Source organism: Dunckerocampus dactyliophorus, chromosome 14, assembly GCF_027744805.1.
Source record: "Dunckerocampus dactyliophorus isolate RoL2022-P2 chromosome 14, RoL_Ddac_1.1, whole genome shotgun sequence".
NCBI classification, from domain to species: domain Eukaryota; kingdom Metazoa; phylum Chordata; class Actinopteri; order Syngnathiformes; family Syngnathidae; genus Dunckerocampus; species Dunckerocampus dactyliophorus.
Window position 1 is genome coordinate 9,542,713 of NC_072832.1, and position 26,743 is coordinate 9,569,455.

The 26,743-nt window shown below is 41.3% G+C and overlaps 1 protein-coding gene across 6 annotated transcripts in view; it reads right to left on the bottom strand.

Annotated features, from left to right (window-relative positions):
* Nucleotides 1-26,743, bottom strand: part of LOC129194388 (actin-binding LIM protein 1-like) — a 53,948-nt gene that overhangs the window by 7,660 nt on the left and 19,545 nt on the right. For 4 of the 6 annotated variants that reach the window (XR_008573754.1, XR_008573752.1, XR_008573753.1 and 1 more), the window contains exons 2-20: nt 23,172-23,309; nt 17,683-17,866; nt 17,277-17,386; nt 15,819-15,945; nt 14,248-14,341; nt 12,430-12,517; nt 12,107-12,171; nt 8,680-8,757; nt 8,299-8,457; nt 8,065-8,109; nt 7,218-7,253; nt 6,181-6,310; nt 5,700-5,819; nt 3,120-3,224; nt 2,574-2,621; nt 1,275-1,360; nt 1,067-1,190; nt 917-978; nt 701-761 (exon numbers count right to left, since the gene is read on the bottom strand). Coding sequence is in view for 2 of the 6 variants with exons in the window: in XM_054799594.1 (XP_054655569.1) it covers nt 701-761; nt 917-978; nt 1,067-1,190; nt 1,275-1,360; nt 2,574-2,621; nt 3,120-3,224; nt 5,700-5,819; nt 6,181-6,310; nt 7,218-7,253; nt 8,065-8,109; nt 8,299-8,457; nt 8,680-8,757; nt 12,107-12,171; nt 12,430-12,517; nt 14,248-14,341; nt 15,819-15,945; nt 17,277-17,386; nt 17,683-17,866; nt 23,172-23,309 (1,860 nt within the window). In the remaining 4 variants the exon portion in view is untranslated. Of the gene's footprint in view, nt 1-700; nt 762-916; nt 979-1,066; nt 1,191-1,274; nt 1,361-2,015; nt 2,157-2,573; nt 2,622-3,119; nt 3,225-5,699; nt 5,820-6,180; nt 6,311-7,217; nt 7,254-8,064; nt 8,110-8,298; nt 8,458-8,679; nt 8,758-12,106; nt 12,172-12,429; nt 12,518-14,247; nt 14,342-15,818; nt 15,946-17,276; nt 17,387-17,682; nt 17,867-23,171; nt 23,310-26,743 lie in introns of all 6 variants that reach the window. The other 2 variants (XM_054799593.1, XR_008573751.1) reach the window with 2 other exon arrangements.

A 26,743-nucleotide genomic window follows, 5' to 3' on the forward strand; every position in this document is an offset into this window, starting at 1 on the left:
TGTGCACAGGAAGCAAGACCATTTGTGAATACAGTGGATCCCCGCACATTCGTGATTCTTCCCCCCTGAAAATAGGCAATTTTTTCAACAGAAAACATATCTCATTCACATTAAATCATTAAAAATGTAAAAATATGGGATAATATTATTTTAAAAAGCCCACAATTTTTACACATTTGTTTCTTTAGGCTTCACAGTGTTTTTTTTCACCATTTTATTTTTTCACTAAGTAGTTTTTTTGCACTTTGCTCGGCGGTAGCGCCCCATAGTTGCTGTGAGAAGTGCTGGCTTGTGACTCCAATTCATCTGTTCTATCGATGATCATTATCATTCATCAGTGGTGAGTACCTACTGTATACATTTTATAATTTGAAGTGCGTTTAATAAGCGTGTGAGGCATATTTGGGCTCCAACCTTGATTGTGCATTTAGCTTGCTATCTTCCATTGCTCGTGAACAATGGCATTTGAAGAGAGAGGGTTCTGGGGCTGAGTCGAATAAGTCCAACAGTCATTTTTATTGCAAATGTTGATCAGAATTCGGAGGAGAGCATCGTCAAGCTAGCAGCAGGGTTTGGAGGGGTAGGAGCGAGCCATGTGTCAAAAATAGATGTTTTTATGTGGAACGTAACGCCCGTGAAAGGCGGGGATCTACTGTGCTGTGCTGAAGAGTTCTGGTCATGTTTTGGTAGCAGCGCTCACCTCTGCCTCCTCCACACATGTCACCGTAGCTGTCGTAGTGTGTGAAATCTGTTGACTGGGGCTGCGGGGCAAGGACGATAGCTTAGTACAGTGTAAAGTGTAAGATGTGTTGCAAAAACTACAAAAAGACAGGAAAGTGGAAATATTTACGATAGCAACCTTATTATTCAGCAGTGTTATGATTTAGCAAGCCTTCCAATATGACTGAGGTCTCACCCGATGTAGGCCATTCCTTCCATAGCCAGGCAAAGAGTTAGTTTTGGTTGGAGAAGTTGGATCTAAAAGATAAAAATCGTTTTCTATAAATCGCATCAAACCACAGCCGACTTGATGAACTGAGAAGGCTCATGTTGATGTTCCGTATACCTGCGTCGCCATTATTCTGCTTGGGGTCGTAGCGCTGAGCAGAGAGACTCCTCGCGTGGCGTTCCCTAATCTGATCTTTCTCCATCTCCTCCCTCAGAATTAGCTTTCCCAAACCAGACTGAATCTAAATACCAACACACGTTCCAATCCAAACATCATGAAGGATGGTTTTCTGTGGTTTACAAACTTTACGGATAGGGTGACTGACCTTGTTGAGATGTTCTTCCTGAAGCTGCTTTCGTTTCAAGGTCTCTTCCTCCTCTTCTTCTCTCGATCGCCCTCTTCCTTCTGAACCTATGGGATCCAAATACAGCCCCGAAGAAGATAAAATACACAAAACCCTTTCAGCATGGACATCATGCTGCACATGTGTTTGTATGGTGCAGCTCATCCACATAACTGAAAGAGAAGGCTAATTTTCACTAATTGTACGTAGCTAGATAAAGAAAGAAAACACGGGGTACACAAATGTGAGACAGAGCTGACAGGACAGACAAGATGGGGGGGGGGCTTTTTGGAATATTTGGGTACGCAGACATGATGGAATTTTCAATCATTCATCCCCTGCATTTACTGCTAATGCACAGACAGCACAAATGTAAGACACGTGGACATACGTCAGTTTGAAGTCCGTCTCAGTTATCTCTGTCCAAGTCATTTGTGGTTTCATCGTGTACATCTATTGCACCCAACAGTGCAAGAACATAAAGGATGAAACTGAAAAATGAATACGTCATGTGGCAGAAAAGAAAGAAAAAGCTCCTCTGTGTTGTGCAAGCGCAACCCAAATGTGTCATAATTAAAGAAGTGCTCAAGTGAAGCAGGGATGCAGTTAAGCTTTTAGGGCAGCTTCAAGGGGAAACAAGAATTAGTTAGAGGGTGATTTTTTTTTTTTTTTGTGCTGCTACATGGTCTCAGTGCAAGCATGCCCATTAAGAACCTACTGTACCTAAAACGGCAATAGAGTCGGCATGACAATCACCCTCACTCTGTGAGTTGTCGTCTGGAGAGGGAGCATGGGCAGCAGGGAAGGTGGCAGATCTGATGATGTCATCAGCCGACTTGCTTTGACGTGCTATGGCAGCTGTATCTAGGTTGGTAACCATGGCAACTGATCTATCAGTGTTTGCATCACAGGCTCAGCAACAAGTAGCTCAAACATCTTTGGAGCATCTCTCATTTATGACTCCGTGTGCTGTCCGCACCTCAAAGCCGTTTCAAGACTAAAGTCAAAGAAGTATCCTCGCTTGATTTGTATCTTGAAGACGATAAACTCAACCCATTACACTGCGTTGTTTACAGAAGCAGTGTAATGACCGAACATGACTTGTTCAGATGAACAAAGCACTGCAGGTGAGACAGGTCGGAGACAGACTTCAAACACATGCACATATACTATATTGACACCGGGAGGGACTGCAGATTGAATAACAAAACGTCATTCCCGTCATCACTTTTGAATTCCAATTCAGATAATAAAATAAGGATTAAATGGATGAAAAAGTACCGTATTGTCTGTAGATCGGCGGTTTCCTGTAGATGTTACTGCCCTGATCTGAAATGAGTCAAATGCCAAAAAAAAAGCATTTACAGATCTTTCAGCATTTACAGTATTTCACAAAAGTGTGTACACCCCTCGCATTTCTGCAACCATTCCTATTACAGTACAGTCATCCCTCGCTATGTCGTGTTTTTTTTTCCCCAAAAAATAATTAACAAATGATTGCTGTTAACTATGGCGAGGGCTTGCTATGCTGCTTTCCAAGCTGTACATTGACTCATGTACGTCATATCCAAGTTGAAGGTGTGTACTCACATGTATGAGATACTGCATAAAACTATAAACATCATTGTAAGAACGCATGGAACCAACATTTTCATTTTAATTTAGAACACACCCACAAATGCAGCCGTTTCTCTATGTTTGAAAAAAAAAGGGGAAAAAGCAAAAGCTACCAAATGATAGAAATAGAAGCTAGATAGACAGATAGAAGCTAGATAGATAGACAGATAGGTAGGGAAGAGCAGTGACAGGGTGTGCTCCAACTCCTACCTGGGAGGTGAAAATGTTTAGGGGTCTGAGAGAGAGGCGGGGTGCCCGGCCGGCTGTCGGGCCTGAGCGGGAGAGGGGAGCTCCGGCCGCTTGGCGGGTCAGTGCCTCCAGTGAGAAGAACCAAGAAGGAACATAAGTAGGGATGCATAAGGGGAACCAGAGCGTGGACGGGACAACACATATGGACCAGTGGGACTAGTTTGGAGTAAATGTTAGTGTTGCTGGTATAGTACTGTAGATCAGTGATTCTCAACTGGTGGGTCGCGGGGCCGTTTTTAGTGGGTTGCTGGTATTGCCAAAAAAAATTGTGTCATGACCCGATGTTCGTGAATGCACCTCGTGTTTGTGCTATTTGCTTGCTACGCCACCACGAGGTGCATGCGATGTTTATGGACAACCTGGCCAAGCAGGAGGAGAAGGACATTAAATGTGAAGTTAACATGCGCCACATAGCTAGATAGGCTTTATATCTGCTGGAGAAGAGCACGCTATAAAGAGACAAGCGTCTCACCGGCTATCTCCAGCTCACAATGAAGACTCGTAGGTACAGTTTCATGGTCAGTTCAACCTGTTGACCCAGGTAGAGGCGTGGTAACCAGAAGAAAGGACCTCCTTTTATTGTGAAACTTACTCGCTGAGCTAATCAGGAAAAAGTTAAATTTGTATATTTTGAATAGTACTTTTTGTTTATCTGAGGGTTTGAATCAGAGCAAGTGGACTAGCGTGATTTTCTAAACACTTGCACTCATCCAGGTCCAGGTCCAGGTGCTGTCATTCAATTCCTCAGATACACCTGTGCTGAAAACACACTTTTACACACACTCTTTGTTCGAATAACGTTTGAATTTGTGGATAAAAATGTATTGTTCCTGAGGGTGGAATACAGTGCTTGCAACACATTAGCAAGCAAGCGCCCTCTGCAAACGTATTGCAAACAGACACTTTAAGATATTTTAAGAAGTTTTACTTGAAAAATGTCTGCAATTTGCGTTGCCGCTTGTCATTGAGGGGCGATGGTGGGTCCTGCAGCCAAGCCGGTTGAGAACCACTGCTGTAAATGAATGTTGTTAGAAGAGTGATGTGTTATGAAGAAGATTAGAAGATTATTATATGTCTTGGAAAAAATGATTAGACCACCCTTGTTTCTTCAGTTTATTGATCCATTTTAATGCCTGGTACAACTAAAGGAACATTTGTTTGCACAAATATAATGATGATAACAAATATAGCTCATAAGAGTTTAATTTAAGAGCTGATATCTAGCAACTTCCATGGTTTTTACATGAATAGCTATAGCATTGTACTGCCAACAAATGTAACTCTTATGAGCTATTTTTGTTGTTGAAATGAAAAACAAGGGTGGTCTAATCATTTTTTCCATGACTGTATACAATGTACACTGTAGTAGTAAACAAACACTGCCTATTAGATGGGATATGAGTCAATTGTATTAGGGGTGCTCCGATCGATGGATTTCCATGAAAAAGCACGGTTTCAGCATATGCCGATGCTTACTTTATAACGCCGACCACATCCGTCGATCAGCTCCGCCCCCATTGCAGCATCCAGCTTATAGCGACCGTCTCCCGCCCATGTTCCCGTCACAAAGCCAAAACAAGCATGGCTGCCGTGTGGGACTTCCTATCGTCGTGGGAATGATATAAGTTTTGCACTCTGCAAAAAATGGCTCGCCGGGGTGGCACGTTAAAAACCTTTCATTTGGTGTGGCCGGGTGTGGTGAGTTATCGAGACTCTAAGTTTCACTCGTGATTTTAAAAAAGTATGTGAAATGTGTTTTTGTCCAAATGAAGGTGACTTTATGGTTCCCCTTTCATATCATATAGCCCAGGGGTCAGCAATGTGGTACCCGAGGGCACCAGGTATCCCTCCGTGACCACATGGGGCGCCCGCAAGCCTGTTTTTCATTCAGGTTTTCAGTTAATAATGAAAAAAAAAGCATTCTGAAATACAAAATACGAGCTGTGGACACCAGCATTTTGTTAATGTTCTGGTAAAACAAGGATATTATGTTTGTTTGGGTTGAAATAAGCTATGAAAATAAATGTTACAAAAATGAGTAGCTCCTTTCATTTTGTAAAAGTAGCTCTCACAAGAAAAAATGATGGTGACGTTTGATATAGCCGATAATAAATTTAAAAATTTACACTTAATTTATGTGATCGGTGTCAGCCGATTTCACTCATGGCTGATCGGCATCGGTATGGGCAGCATAAAACCCTGATCAGAGCATCCCTAAATTATATGTCTTCTCTTTTAAATGTGAGCACCCAGCTTTGCAGGTTGGAAATGCATGCAACTGTATTTAAAAAAAAAGGTCATTCATTGAATCATTCAACTGTAATAGTACAAACTGATGAGTAGAACTTCTCAACTGCATGCAAAAAGCTAAAACACAAACACAAAGTGTTCTCATGTCATCAATGATGGGAGTATCTGTCCGATGGAGAGATGGTGATGGCTCCATAATGAGACTAGCATGAGGTTGCATCCCAGAGTGCAATGGACATGGTGTGTGTCACTGGGGGAGCGGGGGGTATCGTGGCATGAGGGGGGCCTTACCTTGGGTATGGGGCAGGAAGTGGTGTCTGAAAGGGGAGGTGGGGCGGGAGTCATTATTTCTGGAGCCCACACTGTTACTGCACAGGGAGGAGCAGAGTTTCTGCATGCCTGTCAGAGCCTCTGCGGGGAGGAAGGGAGTGTGTGGGACCCCCAGGAGCAGCCAGGAGAGTGGCACGTTGTGGGAGGGTGATAGAGGGTGAGAAAGTGAGGGGCAAAAGAAAAGGAAGATATGCGAGCATTGAAAGAAAAGTGGAAAGAAAGTAGAACCAAGGTGAAAACATGTTACATTCTTTGACATATCACTACAGCAGGGGAAGTTGTGATGTTACTTTTGGTGAAGGAGCCATGGTAAACACACCAAAGGGAGGGAACTAAGAAAGCTAAGGTACAAGGTGGAATACTGATTTGTTATCACTCCTATCAGATCAGGTCATTAAACAATATTGCATTGTAGTCATAAACCATCCACACAAGTACTCACCCGGTCTGTGAAAATGCTGCGGGGACCGTGACAGGGTGGGGGTGTAACCATGGCGATTATAAACTGGCGAGCCTATAGAGCCCTGACTGGTGGACCTTTGGAGGATGCGTTCTCGCTTGTCGTAACATCCCTATCATACAGTACACACATACATAGTATTAAATACAATTCAAACTGTGATGCCAAGCAGTGTCGTGCGGTGAGGTTCATGGCTGGTGAGGCGCTGACTCCTTTGCATTGTTTTTTAATGTTAATACAGGTTGCTCATTAAGAGGCTAACCCCCCCAAAAAGAAGAGACTAATTCACTTTGGTTAAAACAAAAACAGTTTTAAATTGTTTTCAGATACTTGCAAGTGCCATTCAGCACATGTTTTTATTAACTGAAAAACACTTGCGTTCTTACCTTTTATCTGTACAGTATATGAAGTACAGATACCCTCCTTCTCCAGGAAAAGTTCTGATGCTTTCCTGTAAACGTCTGATAACCTCCTGGTGAGGTTGGGTATATCATCCTCGATCTTAGCTGTCAAATTCATGCATTCATTCAGCAGAGCATAAAAATATTTTGTAAAACTAGCTCTAGCCGGCACTGCTGTTTGTGTATTTCAATAAAGTTTTTTTTGTTTTTTAAACCCTGGCTTTTCCTATGTGGCTGGATGGCTGACAAGCACCTTCCAGCTCACACCCGCCCCCACTCCTTCAGGATGTTTCGGGACTGCAAGTGCCTCCAGTTGTTTTTTTTAATTGTCCGATTAGCAAGAATATGACAGAATATGAAGAATACCAATAGATGTCACCCTTACATTAAAGGCATTATACAGCCTGTACAATGAATGTTTCTGCGACATTATATTATTGGCGACATGCTGACAGACACAAACTGGCAGGTGCCGTGAGCCCACTCAGTGTGCACTCAGACGGTAGGCGGGGCTTACTCAAGAAGCCTCCCTCACCTGCCTCCCCTGACCGCATGTCACTGATGCCAAGGTGGTATTGTAAACAGCCCTATATGGGATATTGAAGTACATAAGCTCACCTCATTGGATAGAGTTGGTGACATGGTCCTGAAAGACTAAAAAGAACAGAAGTGTGGTTGAGGTAAGTCGTGACATTTACATTTTTAGAATATAGACTCTTTATTATCAAGGTATTCTACCATCTCTGCTCCATAAAAAACAGACATGCACCATTACTAGGATTTAATATTGGCATCACTCAGTCGTGTATAGTTACAAAATCATACGTTCTTACTCTGTGCCCTGCTATTCATTTTTTCACTATTAAAAATGGTCAACTTGGTACATGTTAAACACAGGAGGTAAGCAGAAAATCAGTAACTGTTGAGACATGGAGAACGATAGGATTCGATCTTGATCTTTTTCAGAAATGTCGAATTGTGCAAGAGACTCAGCACCTCAAAATCTGACGACATGGTTCTCAGCCGGAAAGTAATGCCGTCGTGGTGAAGCGAGACCTACTCTCCTACCCTCACCAACGGTCATTAGCTTTAAGCAGTGACCGAAAGAGCAAGACTGCGAACCGCAACCCCGACCCGTACAAGCAGAAGAAAATGGACGGACGGATGCGCAAGTGTAAACGTATGATGTACTGAAATGTAATTCTTTTCAGCATGTTCAACATAAACTAAACCACTAACCATTCATCAGCTTCAGGACAACAGAGTATCGGTTGTGGCCTTTCAGCAAGATTGACCTATTTGTGTAGAGCTGGTGTGTTCTCTCTGTGCTTATGTGAGTTCTTCCCACAGTCCAAAAACATGTGAGGGAATGTGAGCGTGAATGGTTGTCTGTCTCTGTGTGTTAGCCCTGTGACGAACAGATGAGCAATCCAGGGTGTACACCGCCTCAGCTGATGTAACTCACCTTGTCATCAGGCAAGGGTGAGCGCTCCCTCCTGGCATTAAGGAGCTGTGAGGGACAGTAAAGTTCATGAGCAGATGTATGAAGATGCACTGGTAATATTGATGATGACATACCACCCAGACTCCACAAGTCCACAAGTAAACAGAGGATCAGTTTTGGAAATTCATTCTTGTAGTTCAACATGACCACAAGGATGCCGTGCATGCAAGGTGAGAAGTGTGCAGGGTTGTTTACCTCTCCTACACTCTCTCGTCTCTCCTCTCTCTCCTCCAGGGAGGTGGTGTACATAGGTTCATAGGTAATAAGATCGGGTCGCTCAATGTCATAAATGGCTTTGACTTTTGGAATGGCAGCTAGGTCTCTGTAATCAAGAATCTCATTGTCTACTTTTGCCTAGGGAGACAAATAAAGACAAACATGCATACACAGACATAAGCAAAGAGATACATACTGCTTATGTACAGTCGAGTCTTCTTGAATAAGGTGCAAATGTAACAATTGGGCTCAACAAAAATGGGAAAGGGATATTTCTCATTTGGAGAGAGGGAACAGAAGACAGCCTTAGCATAACATATAGAGACATAGAGTAAGTACTGTATCTGTGATATAGCTTACATAGATTGTGTGACCCGGTGAGCCAGGTATGCTTGAACCAGGTCTGGAAGAAATACTCTCGGATGACGACCTCGTAGGCTGCAGAAAGCAGGAAATGTAATAGTCACAACATCTCACTTGGGCCGCCAGCTTGTCATCATCCACAGCCCCCCTTTTCTAACTATATATTTCCCAAAACACACCAACATGACATCATTTTGCCATTATGAGCATAAGCGATGGGAGAGATTTGCATCCCCTGTATTACTGGAAGTCATTTCAAATGCTTTTCAACATGTCTGCTCAGGATGGGGTCATTCATTTGCAAATTTGCAAAGTGAATGTGCGTGGCGTAGAGCTGTGGTTTTTCAGAACCCTTATGAAATATGAACTGTTTGCATGACAGCAGCCGTCCTGAATGTAGTATAATTGAACGAGCGTTTAACCTAATGGGTAAATGGGGTGTTTAAAAAAGACAAATTAGTCATTATTCGGAATGACTGTGAAAGCACAGAGAAGGCAGTGCACGCTATCTCCAGCAGATAGCAGCATACAGTGCACTGTGTCCTATGTGTAGGGTGAGACACAATGATGCCATCTCACAGCCAATAGCGAATACAGTACCTGCCTTTCTGTTTTTTGAAGGAATAAGAGGGACGGTGGCAACAGCTGTGGAGGAAGGGAGAGGGGTTTCACAGGACATCAAACAGGGGTTGTAACTCGCCTGTCTGACTCACAGTTGACACATACTGGATACTCAAAAACCAAAAAAGTGAATGAGATCTACCGAATTGACAAGAACATAAGTCGAAACTTAATATAAGACGCCCCTTGGTTTTCCCCTTTGGACACGTTTTCGGGAGACTATTTTGTAGGACAAAATCACAGAAAAAATGTATCATTTCTAAATCATGTTTTCAATATCAGTGAAATCCTAATTAATTCATCATATGTCATTAATCATATTCAGGGTTTCTATGGATTTTACACTTCAAAATTCCTGACTTTTGTCAGACTTTCTCCTGACTTTTGTCAGACTTTCTCCTAACTTTTTCCATACTCGGTAAATAGATGAGTATCATTAACACTGCAACATTGAATTGATGCATCAATGATTAACGGATTATCCAATTAATCGACGAGTACTTTGGTATTGGATGGATTGTTTTTTTTTCTTTAAAAATGTCAATATTTTCTGACTTCAGCCTCTCAAATGTGAATATTTTTAATGTCCTTAGTCATCCACGAAAGCAGACCTATCATATATGTGTTTTGGGCAAAACAAGATATTCACACACATCAGCTTTGACTTTGGAAAACAGTGATCGACACGTTGCGAACCAAACTACTAATTGTTTGTGCTTGGCTCATATTAATTAGGTCCATCTAAGGTCTAACCAGTTACCCGAGTAATCAAAACAGATGAATCGACTAAGAAAAGAATCGTTAGTTGCAGCCCTGGTGTCGTGTAAATACATGATGGAATTAAGTGTTTGTTTTCATTATTCTGAATATGTATGTCAGTAATTTCCAGGAGATTATAGCTAGGTGATGTAGCTCTTGGAGTTGGAGGGTCGGAGGAGGAAACGAGCAGAGAGCAGGCCATTCAACTCAGTAATCTTTCCAAACGATTTCCAGAATGCATCACCCACTGTGTGCACAAACATCACAGCATCTTAGCTGCCCTAGCAAGTGCCTTAGAAAAACAGATCAATCCATTATTATTATTTATTTATTTGTAGTTATTCATAATCTTATCTTTTAGAAAACAGAACAGTGATAACAACTTTTGAAACATGAATATTTTTCCATGCTTGAGAAGACCTGGAAATTTGTCAAATAAAATTCCATGCTTTCCATATTTGCATAGCAACCCTGCATATTTCTTAGCTGGTTAGTTGATAACTTACACTTCTGGTTCGGTCTTCTGGCATGGACCAAAAGTTTGACTGGACAGCTTTTGTGTCTTTGTTAAGTGATGGAATTCACACATAATATGGTATGCTGATATTTTTTTACAAAAAAGGTTCTAAAATATACTTCTAAAGAGCAATCAAGTGGAAGCCGTTTCAGCTGATATCTCACTCAAATCGACTTAACCAAAGAACGCGCGATAATAAAGGAAACTTTGAACCTATGCCAGTTTGTTGTCATCCTTTTCCTCCATTTGTGCAAAATTTAAATGGGTGCATTTTGTTGCGGAAAGGGGGATGAAAGAACGGCTGCAAAGTCTAACCACAAAAAAAGAAAGGACCTTTGGTCCCATGCCCAAGATTTGAAGGTAAGTGGCAGTTACTTTCCTGTTGCCCCCCCACCCTTCTTTATTGTTTTATTGTTTTGACCTCACCACAAATTAGCTTTGATTAAAACAAACAGCAATCATGATGGCGTTATCAATACTACAACATGACAAAAACTCAACCATGTACAGTCATGGAAAAAATGATTAGACCACCCTTGTTTCTTCAATTTCTTGTTCATTTTAATGCCTGATACAGTTAAACGTACCTTTGTTTGGACAAATATAACAATAACAACAAAAATAGCTCATAAGAGTTACATTTGTTGGCAGTACAAAGCTATAGCTATTCATGTAAGAACTTGATCATTATCAAGAAAACCATGGAAGTTGCTAGATATCAGCTCTTAAATTAAACTCTGATGAGCTATATTTGTTATCATCATAATATTTGTCCAAACAAATGTACCTTTGGTTGTACCAGGCATTAAAACGGCTCAATAAACTGAAAAACAAGGGTGGTCTAATAATTTTTTTCCATGACTGTACATGGTTGAGTTTATGTTGAGTCATGTTGTAGTATTGATAACGCCATCATTATTGCTGTTTGTTTTTTTATCAAAGCTAATTTGTGGTTATGTCAAAACAATTAATACAATTTTTTTTCCATGACTGTAAGTGGACAAGGACTTAAAAATTTGGTGGACTGAGCCAGGTTGTCAGGGGCCAACTTAAATGGGTTCTGTTGTATAAACCATATAATTATAAAACAGACTGTTTTGATAGAAGTCACTGTCGCAGGCAAATACTGTGCATTGCACTACCTAGTGCAGAACTGCACTGTATCATCCTGAGAAATGTTTCAAATATGAGCTTCTTTATCAAGGCATATTGTAAAAAAATATTGTTAAATCAGTACTTCTCTGAGCATTAATGTCTTTGTTAATGCAGACTTTGTAATATAGATTTTACACCGGATCGAATTAGATGTGTGCAAGCGTATGTCATTAATTGTGCAGTGAGTGTACCCCAAGTCAAACATTTCAATAATTACATTTTTGAACCCAAAACAGCCTCTTAGTTTAAGAAGGGGCTGTTCTTCTAAGAATTGCTTGATACGTATTCACAATTTCTCTCCATTCCCACAAAATGTTGTCATGGGACATGAACAGAAAAGTGCTCTGTGCTTAAGTTGCTTAAGATTCCTACCCTCTCCCTGTGTCTCTCCTCTGTCCTCGTTGTGTTCTTGCAGCCAGGATGCCACACTGTTGAGCCTGAACACACAATTCAGGATATATGGTATACAAATTTAGGTAACAGATCATTATGAATTAAACCCAAAACAACATCAACGTAAGAATGCATCGTCCTGCATTGCAACAGCAGCAGACATTCATGTTCATTTGCTTTGTCACTCATATATTATGCACAGTCTGGTTGCACCAAACATTCTTGATGTTGCTTTAAAAAAAACGCTTCATGGGGTTATAAAGAATGAACGTGAAGATAACGACACAAGAACATCAGCTCACCTTGCAGGTACATCTCTTCTCCTTCGGTGAACATCTGATTGCACCTGCTACATCTGGCACAGCTGGGGTGGTAATGCTTATCTCCTGCCTGCAAAAACATTACAAGGAAAAGAGCTGCCATCAGAGGTAAAAGGAAGATCAATGACATCTTTAGCGGTCAGGCAGGAAATAAACTCAATAATCTCCTTGCATTCAGCTATGCGTGCCTGCTCAGAACCCGAAAGCCTGTTAAACCTTGGGACGTTTCATCAAAGACGGCGAGGGGCGTGATAATACCTCAGTCTTTCAGAAAAATGTGAAAGAATAACAATACTTTGACAGTCGACCTGCTTTCAAACATCAGACGATATCCATGTGCTGTTATAATAGATACACGATGTGCATCTTGCTTGCTTGCTTGCTTGCTATCAGTGCTACGTGATGTGACAACAAATTACAAATAAACACAAAAAAATATGAAATACAATATAAACATTGGTACACACAATGAGTTCAAGATGTACAAAAGTATGGCGACACGTCATTCTTTTTATCTTTTCTTTGACGGATGTTGATGCGGCCGCACGGTGGTCGAGGGGTTAGCATGTTGGCCACACAGTCAGGAGATCTGGAAGATCTGGGTTAGAATCTCCATTTGGATGGATGTTGATGCTTGAATGAATGTCTGCTGCATTTTCTCTGTGACGACTGCGATCGGACGTGGCGTCACGTGCAACCGGCCAATACACTCAGCTTTCCACCACTCTGAAGAGAGAGCTACATGAATTGCCCATATTATCCAGCGAGCACTTCACGTTGTACGCAAAAGGAAACACACTGGTGGGTGTTTGACCTTCAGGGAGGTGTTGAATTGAGAACAAAAACATATGCGTAAAGATAACAAATAGAGATTCTTTCAAATAGAACTGAGGGGCCCATGAGTAGTTTAATGGCTATGAATCACATGCAATGGCCTTCACTGTCACTGGCTCTCAAAGTAATTCAACACGTGTGACATTTTTGCAGCAAAGTGTTGGCAGCTCTCCACACAACTCCACCACTAAAATAAAATAATATCTACTAGACGAGGAGCTTCCACCGTGCCAGTAGAGTTCAAGAGACGCGCTGGTTTGCAAAGCAAACGTTTTCTTTGAACTTGTCGCTGTTGAAACTGTCAGACAGCCTGGCATCCATTTGGCGCCACTGATGCTTTGGCATCAGCTCATGAGTGAGATGCAACGATCTTTTCCTATTGTCATAAAGTCCTGCCTTAATGCTGGATTACTGTAAGCTCAGATGGCTGGCTGGCAGTGACATTTTCATATGACGAAATGGCTCGTTGTCTGATTGGATCAAGGCCCAGTCGGGATACTTGTGGCAAGAGGGCTGAAGCGTTGATTACATGTACAAATATAAACAATAAGCAGGACATATACTACAACATTACAAGCTACAGCTCAAGGGACGCTTCAGCAATAGTTTCATTACAGATGCGGAACGTAACGTCACATTAGACATTTTATGTAATATTTACATAATTTCTGGCAAAGTGAGCTTATAGTTGGTGTTTGCAAGCATTTAGAGTTGGAAAGAGCTGAAAATCTACCCAGAATTAATCTTTTAGTAGAACACTTTCATGTCAAGAGAGTGTTTGGCTCCGTGTTGGAGCGATTACAGCAGAGATTAACAAAGTACATTTATGGGAAACTGAATTTAAGTAGCAGCACGTTATGTAAATCCACATTTTCAAAGAAAAAGAGAGTGCAACTGCTTTGGGTTCGCTAGATTTCCAAAATTTCCCAGTAATTATAGTTGGTGCATAATGGCTTTGTCGCTTACCTCGAGCACTTTGCCAGTGATGAACTGATGACACGCCTCACACTGCACTCCAAAGTGAATCTGGTAGTCCTTCTCACAGTACGGAGCACCATCCCTAAGCAGAGGAAGTCAAATCTGAACATCAGGAATTTACATTGCCGCTCGAAATTATTCTACTGATGTTAAGTTTCATTTATTTTCAAAATGTACATACTCAGATGGTCAATTGTTTTAAATTACTGTTGGTAATGTTACATGTGTTGAGCTATTGAAATTGTTTTGTGGGTATATTGCAAACTACCGCAAGTTCATCAACATGGCAAATAAATAGAATTTACAATGAGGGTTTAATCATTGTGAGTGTTTGAACTCTGTTTTTCTTAATAGTTAACTGTCACATAATTATAAGTGCATCTTGTATCCTCCAGGTGCATCTCAGTAAATTAGAATATTGTGCGAATTGTTGACTGAGAGACTAATTAAAGGCGCAGGATGCTTTTTCAGCTCATTTGCGCGATGAAAGCGTAAACAAGTAGTTTACGATCCTGAACTTTTTGACAGTTTTTCAGATTTTATGAGACACTGAATTTGGGGTTTTTATTAGCTGTAAGCTACCATCATCAAAACTATTCATTTTTGAAATGTTCTACTCTGTGTTGTGTACAGCGGAACCGCGGTTTTCCTCGATGGTCCATTCCAAAAGGTCCCCTGAAATGTAAGAAAACCAAATACATTTTTCCCATAACAAATTTTAAAAGTGGATGGTAAGAGATGTATACTTGCTCACTTGAACTGTATTGTAAACTTCAGCAGCAGGTACAATTACCAATACACACGCCGACCCGGCTCACTATCTCGCATGTGTCTCTGTTAAACCATTCCCCCCGCAACCTGCGTTAACTAAGGAACCTTACATTACAATCCGATAGTAACAGATACTACCACGAGTTCTTTCTTCAATTCAGTAGTGTTGCTCACCGTCTTTATCAAAGTTCTGGCAACTTCATCTAAAATGTAAAAAAGAACAGATTCCTCCAACACTGCCTCATGAGTGCATGGCACAGTGCTTGAAATAAGGAAGGAAGGAGACAGGAAGGTGGAGTTGTTCTACGAACAAATAAACCACCCAGACACACACATAATAAAGATGATTAAAAAGATTCCCTGGCTGAAGTCTGTCTATAGTGTCCCCCACTGTTTGGTCGTATGAGACAGTGTGCGAAAACTGAGACAATGACAACTGTGGCAATAATTTTCGTTGAAAAACCAAAACCGACACAAACCAAGGCGTACGAAAACCGGTGTTCCACTGTATAAGCTTCACTTTTTGAATTAAACTAAATTCACTTTTCTAAGATATTCTAATGTATTGAGATGCACCTTTAAATACTGTAAATATCAAGCCATTGTATTTGTTCTTCCCTTCTGTTCATGTGTATTGACCAATCAATGAGCTTCAGTGTGTTTAGCTCCACCCAGTAGAGTGCCACTGTGCTTGGTACCCCAAGTGAAGAAGTCAAAAGTGAGAACTAAGAACTGAAATTGAAAAAAGGACTATACTGCGGGGTAGAAATGGAGCTTCAGTTACTTACTTGCTTATGTACTCCCCGGTTAACACTTTGCAGCAGGCCTTACACTTGAAGCAGCCCAGATGCCACTGTTTGTCCAACGCTAAGAGGGCCTGTCCGTTCTTAATGTCTCGGCCACACCCTGCACAATCTAAAGTAGCAAAAGATGCATTACCTAAGAAAGCCAATGTCAACTTTCAATACACCAAATGTTATTAAATAACACTGTATGAAAATAAGTGTGGATTATTTAATGCTCACTTCACTTTTTTAATACCCTGAACTTAGTGAACAAAGTGAAACCAAAGACGCTAGATGGTAGTAGCTGCCTCTTTCTATCATCTTCATCTCTTAAGCCACGGCTTTAGAAGCTCTTCCCATATCTAAGAACGATGCAGAGGCTGTAAACAGTGTGAGCGGTTGGTTCCCTTAATGAACAACATGTCATCTCTCCTTTAATGAGTAGAGGATGAAAGCAGAACCCTCTGCAACCACAGGGGACGTAAGTACGTAAGGCATAACGGGGTTGCGGTGATGACGTGAGGAGAATAAGCATGTCTTATTCATAGGTGACCTTGTCTGAAAGCTCTTCAGCTGCCAGCAGAGAGGCCGCTGGGTGGGAGAAGGAGAGAGAGGCAAAGGAAAAGAAGAAACATTTAAAGGGTGAGGGATCGGGTTTGCAAAGCCCCCTTTCCTGAGGAAAAGAAAATGCTGCTTAATTTAGTAAGGAATGTCTTGAGAAGAGAACAAACTCCTCATCTTTCAGTCTTTACCAGTTGGTTACACGCTATGGCTACAAAACGATTGTTGTAACTTGTTCAGTGCATGTTTCTAATGTCTTAACATACACTCATCAGCCACGAAAATAGTACAGCTGCATAATCTCGTGAGTCCAATACAAGCGAGCTACAGGTACAGTATAGCATCGAGTGTGTCCAAAAACACACACTGTAAATATAACCACCTTTTTAATACTTATACTTAATACTTTAATACGGATATATTTACAATCACTGAAAGCCACTGAAAATGAAAAGGGTTCCTAAATTGTCAATGCCATATTTTTGTGAAACCTCTTAAAAGGATAGCTCGGATTTTTTGCCATGAAGTTGTATGACATCCCCGTCAGCAGTGTAGTACATCAACAGTGACTTACCCCACCATTTTAATCAATAAACAAATAGAAATAGTTAAATATAGACTGTTATACTGAGATTTTCTTACTCAAGCTGCTAATGTTTGAATACTGTTGTGTTTTTTATTTATTGTGGGTTTGAACCAATTTAGCCCTTTGTTCAATTACCTTGAAATGAATGCGAGTGGGCAATGGTTAAAGTGTATGCATACTTTCATAAAATATTTACCATACCCGAATACAATATCTTATAAATCCTGAAACTGACTTGCTAAATGAAAATAAATGAACACTGGCTGAAAGACAATGCCTTCCTGTGTATTAATGACAGGACAAGAGTTACTTACTACTGGAGCCCAGGATGTCTTTTGGTCCTGGAGACATAGGCTCAAGACAGTACTGACACAAACAGTCCTTCCCATTAAAGGTCACCCTGTCTCCGGCAGGGAAGGGCCGTCTGGAAAGGGGAAGGCATCGATTATTGGTAAACAGACCCTGTGGTAAAAGTTTATTGAGTGTGGCTTGGAGGTCTGTCTCTCCATCCATTTATCTGGTGTAATATATACTGTACAAATAAAAACAACAAAAGACAGAAGGTCTTGGTCAAACCTGACAAAGGATGTACTGTAAAGTCATGAGGTATTTCCATGACGTATTGTCATGTAAAACCTACCATTTACGCATTTTAAATGCACTCACATGCTTTTGTACTTGCTACAGTCCAACGTACAGTATGATCGATTTGAAGCTTACTTGCAGATAGTGCAGACAAAGCAGGCCGGGTGATATGTCTTTCCCAATGCAGTGACCACTTCCCCCTCCACAAAGTCCCCGCATCCATTGCAGCGGGTACCGTGCATGCGTTGGTAGTCCAGCGTGCACAGATACTCTCCATTCTTCATGAAGAAGCCCCCCTGGGCCAGGTCACACCCGCACACTGTACAGAGCACATATAGCGGCACGGATCATTTCACGCTCAGCTCATACTACACAGAACACTCAGCCATCAAGCACCGCACTCCTCTATGCATGAGTGCTTTGTCAAGACTTGCTAGTGTGTGCTTAGAAAAAAAAGACTTCAAACATATAAATTCCTTTCAAAAGCAGGGTTGCCAGTCGGAACATTTATTCCACTGACAGGGCACCACCTTGAATATTCATGTAAATGACTGTGTAGCGCTCAATGCAACAATTGTACAATTGTCCAGCACAGGAAACAGTCTTGATCTGCCCCTGAAGATAAGTGGCTTTAAATATTCCACACTATGTAGTTAGTTCCTTCTATTCAGTTATAACTTTGTCATGTAAAACAAAGACACACTGAGTTAGGGTTAAAAGGTTTGGAAAATACATGGTTTCTATGGATTTCTATGTATTTCTTTGGAACTGGACAGATGTCCCTTGTTAAGTACAAATCCCAATGTGTATCAATAATGGCTAAAAACTCCATGTTCTCTACTCCACAGTCTAAAGATCTTCAATGGAAATGCATGAGCCCCACTAATAGACCGGTACAAATAAGGTACACCTGTCACAACATTGGGTACACCCACACAATCAAATAATACTAATACTAATACTAATAATAATACTGTACAATAGCTGTACAATAGTGTGCCTCTACCTCCATAATAATGCTTAGTCTAAACCAGTCATTCTCAGCTGGTAGGTTGCAAAATTTCAAACTGTGGTGTCTTTTCATTAAATATAAGATATTCGAGAAATTTTAGTTGATAAATTTTCGCTATTTGGGTCACTGCTTGTCATTAAGGGGTGATGGTGGGTCAGTGGATAAACACTGCTCTAAACTGTCAGAGAGATATTAATTTAATGCCTTACTATTGAGGCTGTAGTTTCATTAGACTTATAGGAGTGTACCTTATGTTGTGGAGAGTTCTTTCATTATGTTACAGTGTTTCTTCATGTATTTATGTACCATATTAAGTAACCATATGACAATGTATATGATGTATGAACTCACCATTACAGTTCAAGCTTGGGTAACGTCTATATTTAGAATATTTTAACCACATACACTACCGGTCAAAAGGTTTAGACCACTCCAATTTCTCTGGAGGAAAAAAAAACTACATTTTTAAGCGTTACGATGAGTGTTAAGTCTCTCTTCCATTGTTAATTCCCTTTTTTCTTGCCATTTTTGTAGCAGCAAATTACTTTTTCCAGTACAATGCTGTTCAACTGATGTTCGCCAGGGCATAGTACCACCGTGTGTTCCAAACACTGTTTTTACACAGACAGAGGAGGTAGTAAGTACTCCAGAACGTGGAACACCTGTAGGAATTAGTTGCACCAACTGCCAAACCTTGATCAACCTCCATTTCTGTAGAACAGCTTTAAATTGTCGACCCATTTTGTGGTCCCTGAAACAGGCTTTTTTGTATAATTCTGAAATACACATTATTTTTTTTGTTTTGGGTAACCTTACCTATTTTTTTTTTAACTCTGGCACTTCAGCACTTACCTTTGTACCATTTCAAGCTATTCATCAAACTTTAACGACTTGAATTTCAATAAATAACTGGAAAAACTAAAACGTTTGACCGGTCGTGTAGATCATATGAACCATTCCAGCATCACAGCGTGGGGCTTGAGTATTTAATGGATTTTGGAAACGTTGCAGCAAAGGGGGAAAATATTTTGATGTTTGCGTTAACTTGACCTAATCATTCTTACGCAACGAGCCATGCTAAATCCTTCGGATGAATGGCAGCGAGTGAGGGAGAGTATAAGATTTAATTGCATTAGGGCTCAGGGATGATGAGATTAACTTGTAAGCTAACTGATTTGAGAGGCAAGCGGCAGTTGATCTTTGTGATGGTGACCATCACTTCTTATGAAAAGAAAAAGTGATGTATTACGTTGTCATTTTTAGAAAGCTAAAAGGGTTTATAATGCAAGTGCATTTGGGGAAATTAAATGTCTTGCTTTTGCGGCTTGAATGCAGTAAAACAAAGGCATGCAAATTGCGTCTATATGTATTGAAGAACCGTTCGAATTGGGTATAGGGCAATCAAACAGCTCCAACTCCTGACTAGGACACTGCCCTCCTTTCACAAACTCCTCATCACCATCAAGGCATGTGCGTACTTCCACTTGTTAAAGACAGAAATAGGCGCTAATCTCAGAGTAAGCATATTTTAAGCTTGTTATTCTGGGCCCTCATTGATAGGTGCAACAGTGCTCCAGTCACGGATTAACCACTAAGGTCTTCACTAGAACAGGTTGAGCCTTTAAGAAGGAGACCGTTAGGCCAGTCGATGGCGTCGAAGTAGTAATCATGCCAGAAATTCATCCCTAATAGGGTTTAACACTGAAGGACACTCATCAGGGAAGTCAGCGTGGAGCCCCGCAAGTCGAAGAAGAGAAGATGAGCCACGACTATGTAAGTCAGGTAGTGCGATGGCAGTCACATTACAGCTTGTAGGAAACTGTATCGTCAGATCAGTCAGATATGTTAAAGGGACCGTACTCAATCCAAATTACATTTTTTCATGCCAAAAATTCTAAGAACACCACCACTGGCTAGCGTATGTTACCAATAGTGGTTTTAAAGAACATAATGTGCAAAAAGAAATCTATATTTTTCACAATTATGAAATAAACTGCAGAAAAATTGTCCCGAATGAAATAACTGCCATTCGTGGCAGTCACTCACCGCTGTCTCGTATAAACGTAGATGCCTGTAGCACATGCGCATACACAAAAGCAGTGTCGCAGAAGTGACCAACGATTTGCAGTCAAACTTAGCCACATTGCTATTATTAGCTGACAGCAAATATAAGTAATGTACTATTCGTACATTCGAATGTTGGTGACCCTCTAGGCAGCTGGAGGAGCCCTTTAATGTAATGACAAAAACTGCTGTCACGTCAAGCAGACATAACACAAACATAAACATAAGAAGAAAAGAAAACACATCATTGAAAAGAAGAGGAGGCCCACCATTAGGACAGGGTTGAATTAGCAACACATTGAATAAATATTGCACCTTCACCAGCCTTCGTCCCTTATTCAGAATTTTTAAAACGGCTCCGTTAAGCTTGTATCAATGAATAAGCTACATAAGGAGGTTCCAAAATGTTCCCACCAAGGGCCGCATACTGAAAAATCAAAGGATGCAGCAGTCAACTTTGATATTTTTTATTTTGTACAGCAGCTAAAAAACATCCATCCATTCATTTTTTATGCCTCTTATCCGAATTAGGGTCGCAGGGGTGTGCTGGAGCCTATCCCAGCTGACTTTGGCGAGAGGCGGCGTACACCCTGGACTTGTCACCAGCCAATCGCAGCTAAAAAACATTCAGGATATATACACTGTATACAAAGACAAACTGTGTCTTTGTATTGTGGTTGAATACGACCTATTATTAGTTTAAAAAATGCATATTGAAGCAAATTTGACGTATTTTTGCAGAAATTGAGCATTTTCAAGCGTAAAAATAGCTCAATGAAGTCAAATAAAAGGCATTCGGAAGACGCATTCAAAGACGCTGTGAATGATATGTAGTCTTCTGCACAGGTCACTAGGTGTCAGTAATGTTACACTAATTATCAGTGAGACACACAACACCAGACCTGATCACCGGAACAACAGGCTTTTATTGCAGATGTGAATTATTTCACAACTGGTACAATAATGCCTAATTAAAATACCTAATAAAAATACGAGCTCCTCCCTAGCCCACGGCAAGCTGAAACTCAACTCTAAACCCCCAACATCCTTTCACTCAGCTCCCCTCGGGAGCACATTTATAGCAGCATACATGAGCATGAGTCTTATTTATATCTTCAATGTCACAACCTGTGTGTGTGCCTGCATGACAGTTTGTTTATGTTAACTTTTTATGCATTAGTTCCGCTTCCATGCCCTTATTCTGTAGTTACTGTACTTCCTGTTCTGTTCCGTTCAGTTTTCATCTGTTTTTACCCTTTGTTCCAACGCACCTGCTTCTCATTTGTTTGTGATTATTTAGTTCAGCCTTTGGCGTCAGTCCTGCGTTGGTGCATTATGCATGATTTGTGTTCTATTCCTGTCAAGTGCTGGAGCCTGGATTCTGCTTAAAACAGCATTATTAAATATACATTTTACCATCTTGGGGTCATCGCCAGCATTAACATCGTGCTGAAGCACGACAGAATGCACCAACCACATGACGACCTTGTGGAGATGTACTTCTGGACCTGGCAGGTCCTAAAGGCAATGAAGGAGGAGAGCATGCTGTATACTCCAGAGGAGCTGGAAACTATGGTGTGGGAGGCCCATAGTTTGTACCCACAGCATCTGTGTACACAGGACCAACTTCTCACTCGCCAGCAAGGTCGTGGCGCAGGCACACATGTTGGCCAGTGGAGTCACTCACTTCCTCCTTGCCACGCCGTGCCGAGGTGAGGCAATCCACTTGCGCTGTTCTCGAGCGTCGGCCGATGACTGAGCCCACAAAGGCCCCTGTCTCTTCCTGTGTGGCGTCCAGTGCAACGCCAAAAGGAGGTCAGTGCACCCCCCCACACAAAGCCTCAGACACGCCACGTGCCCGCTCCACGCCATCACAGCCCCGGAGCTCATACTGCGTCGTCTCCCGACGCTTCCGGAGCCCGCACCATGTCAACATCCATTGCCACCGGTGCCCGCTCCACAGCCCGTCCCCCCCCCGGAGCCTACACCATGTGGCTTCAAGATTCATTCCCTCCCGACGCCCACATCGCGTTGCTTACAGCTTCAGACGCCCCTTGGTTGGTCCTACGACTTAAGTCTCAAAATACATATATATAATTCAAATGTTTTTATTGTTAATTCATATGAACTGTCTTGAACGAGGGAGTAAATGCTACAGTTGACGGTCACAAGAGGGTGCTCTAGCGTAGAGACTCAGGATAAAGAATTCAGTGGATTCAGTGATGTGGAATGAGATCGGGAACTTGATGAAGTTGCTGGGTGGACTCACTGGCTTGTTTTGTTAATTAACCATTAACCATTAACATACTGGACACCTATTCAGACTGTTGTTCTGTGTGCTATAGTGGAGTTGAAGAACTTGTTCTTGGTTTCTTTTTAAATAAATGCGACTTGCAGTCCAGTGTTTTTTCCTCTTCATGACACATTTTTTTGACTGACTTTACTTGTACACATACAGTACAGTAAATGTGCATAGTTATATAATATGACACCTTTACCTCAACCCTTTACATTTGTGCATTGTTAATTCAGAAGTGTGTTGCTGTACCTTTACATGTGAAGCACTTTAGGTGGAAGTGTTTGTTCTGCACCCGCAGCACCTCGCCCTTACATGGCTGCCCGCACTTAAAGCACTGGATCAGGGGCTTCTCTGTGGAGTGGTTGTGCGTGTCCTGCGCATGAGCCACTGCAAAAAGAAGACACATTAGCGTTAATAATGGGCTCCCAATGATGACGGTGACTCATCCCGGTTGCGCGCTGTGACAGTCCGCAGTTACATCACGCAACTTGTTATTGGTCTGAGCACACACTCGAAACACTCACATACACAGGGACATGAAGAGTTAGACCAACTGCTGTGACTGTTGCAGGAAAACAATTAGCAAGTCAGCACAAGTCAGGCTCCCTACATGCAGTAGACTTGACACAAATAATCTAAAAACAGAATAGCGAGTACTTGATCAGTACAAGAGTTCCACTCTGAGTGCACTTTTAATCCTAAACTCCATTTTAAAAATTCTTTCCCCCCCCCCTCTTCTGGTTTCTGAAGAGTTACTTTCGGCTGTTTGAGAGTGTCAAATCTTTGACAAGCTGCAGATCCCGACAGTCAACTCAGATAAGAATAAAACAGGCTTCCCTCTGAAAATAGCAAGTGGATGAATGACCGAGAGGAACAGAAAGTGTTTGTTCCTTTCTTCTGTGCAGTTTATAGCCAGCCATACAATTGCATATGATGTTGCTTTATAGGGGCAGCAGCATTGGGAGGGGTGGCAGACATCAGTGCAACATACTGAGCAGGATGTAAACACATTTTTCACAAAGTTATCATTTTTTCAGTCACTGTTCGATGATACATCCAGCAACATTAAGCAAAGCTGTATCACATGTGCAACATGCACTCACATGTGCACCAAAAATACATTTTCTACTCAGATTCAGGCTATTGATGGCCAAGACTGTTGCACTTGCACAGTTAGGGTAGTCACAGTAGTACAATTTTATAAGATGGTTCAGTAAAAGGTGAAATTTCACTGCATTTCATCAGTCTATTCTCAAGGGCCAATGTATGAGGCCTTATCACAACAGATATAAGATAATAAATCCCGCAACTCTCTCGTGCAGATAAGAACATGGCAAAGACTGAAAAGGGGATCTGTTGTTTGGGTGTAGTGGGGGAGAGAATGTGGGAATTGGGCACCTCTCGGCTGATGTAATTAGACTCAGCAGGACAATGAGTCATCTCTGGGTGAACCAGACAGTGAAGACTCAGCAGCTCCTAGTGTGACATTGCACCTCCAAACAAAACCACAGGCCATCTGGGTAATGGAGCACTGCAAAAACACACGTTGAGCCTGTTTATTAGAAAGGCATCCATTTTTTAGTTAGTGTAGTTTCGTGACAGACTGCTATAAATAAATAATAACACAAATGTGGGAATCTAGTAACAAGATAGCAGTAAAATAAAATATGGCAATGCCAAATACACCAAAAGACGGCAAGTGACCCGAGACAACACGGGACAAAGTGCATCCCTTGTCAGCTCATTACGGGGCCCGTCATTTTTTTTTTTATAAATACGGAACGAGTCCGTTTTTTAAGGGACGGTTGGCAACCCTACTGACACAGCAGACATGTCGGGTTTGCCGCTGCACGCCTGCGCAGTGTAAAAGAAAGGAGGAGGGGGGACACAACACTGCACACAAGGTTCTGTGAGCCTGCAGGCTAAAATAGTACGAGGTGGATATCACAGGTGATCTTTTTTTGTGATGGGCTTTGAAAGGCATTTATCGGCGTATGCTGATGACATATTTTTTACGGAAACCCGCTGATATTTGTGGGTGGCCGATGGATCAGAGCATCCTAAAGTTAAGCTATTCTGAATAAGATACTACGGTGGCCAGGAAGTGCAAAACACTTTAACCAACTGTTAAACACTTTAGCATTTGAGAAGACACATTAACAAAAGCTGAAAGAAACACATCAACGAAAGACGAAACAAATTACAACCACAAACCGGAAAGGGAATATACCACAGCCACAGATCACAAAAATGGAGGCCAATAACCTTGTGTGTCGTTGAAATGATTAGCTCTAAATGTGTGAGTGTGCGTGGTGTGTTGAATAAAGACATGAAACAGTTCACAACAAGGCAATCAAACAGCGGTGGACGCTTGTCTTTTTTTTATCTCTCCCCTCTTTGGCGTGGTCACATTTTGATGAAGTCTGACATGAGCACTGATAAACAGATAAGTAATCATCCTACATATTTTTTGAATGGGTTGAATTTCAGCTTCACTTTTTTGTCCACTCACGATGGCTATGGTTTATGTCTACATATTCATTTAATACCAAATTGAAGAAGAGAGTTTAACTATCATGATAAAGCAGTACCCGAAGTACAAAAATACACACAACAAACTATAAATCCTAATTTTCGGGGAAATCCCAACTCACGGTGACAAGTTTTCACCGCTGTGCCGTGTGCGGGGATTGGCACACCAATATGAATGAAATATTCAAGATTATTGCACAAAATAATAATTAAACTTACTTATTTGTTCATATAATGCACACAGAGCAATGAACAACTTCATGTACTGTCTCCTTTCGACTCCGTTACAGCTCGTCATTATCCGTAATTGTGATGAAGGAAAAATCTCATTGGGTAGCTACTTATGTATTCACTCGCAGTCACCCACAGACAGACTCGCTACAGCCAGAGAGAGGAGGCATGCATGTCACTCCAGCTCACGTTCTCTATTTTGCTGCATTTCAGTTTGTATGATATTGGAAGTTAGTTGGTGACTTGTTTTGTTACGTACGCGGTGCATTTGACGAGACAGAGATGAAAACGGCTCGTCTCGCGTTGGTCATTGCCTCCACTCCGGACATTTTTTTTTTTAGGTTTTCCTCGGCTCAGCTCGTATCTAAAGTTACTTGGTAAACTTGTTTCGTTACGTACGTTGTGCACTTGACAACACAGAGCTGTAAACGGCTCGTGCTGCGTTGGTCACTGCCGACGTTTTTTTTTCCGTATTTGCTTCTAATTTGGCTGGTGATATCAAGTCAGTTGGAAAACTGCTCGTCACGGTGCTTTTGGGAAAACTACACTGAACAAAGATGACAGATTATTTCCCTGTTTGCCTTCACTGGATGTTTGCATGAATCGCCAACACCACACAGATCATTAAAAATAATTCAATAATAAAGTCTTACAGATCACTTACACACATACACATATAGCTGAGCAATAAACAATAAATATAGCAACTTCTGATCAATCCATGTCAATTTCAGACTTCAAATAATGTACCGATTCAAGGCCCACCCATTTCTGGTTAAACCACGGCCACTTCTTCATCCTCAATATTAACTCCCATTGAAATCCCCCGTGTTCCGCCTGGAAGAGAGATTTAGTCATCTAGCAGCTACTGTCGTTATTGCTAGCATAGCAAGTTATATTGTGTAACTGATGCGCCCACGTTTCAATTTATTTCATTCAATCCAAGCTAATGGAACCCTCACAAGATGCCACAAAAATCACACTGGCCCTTTAAAATCTTTCAGAAAATGATGTAAGTGTATAGAATCGTATCATCGGCGGAATATCGTGATATATAT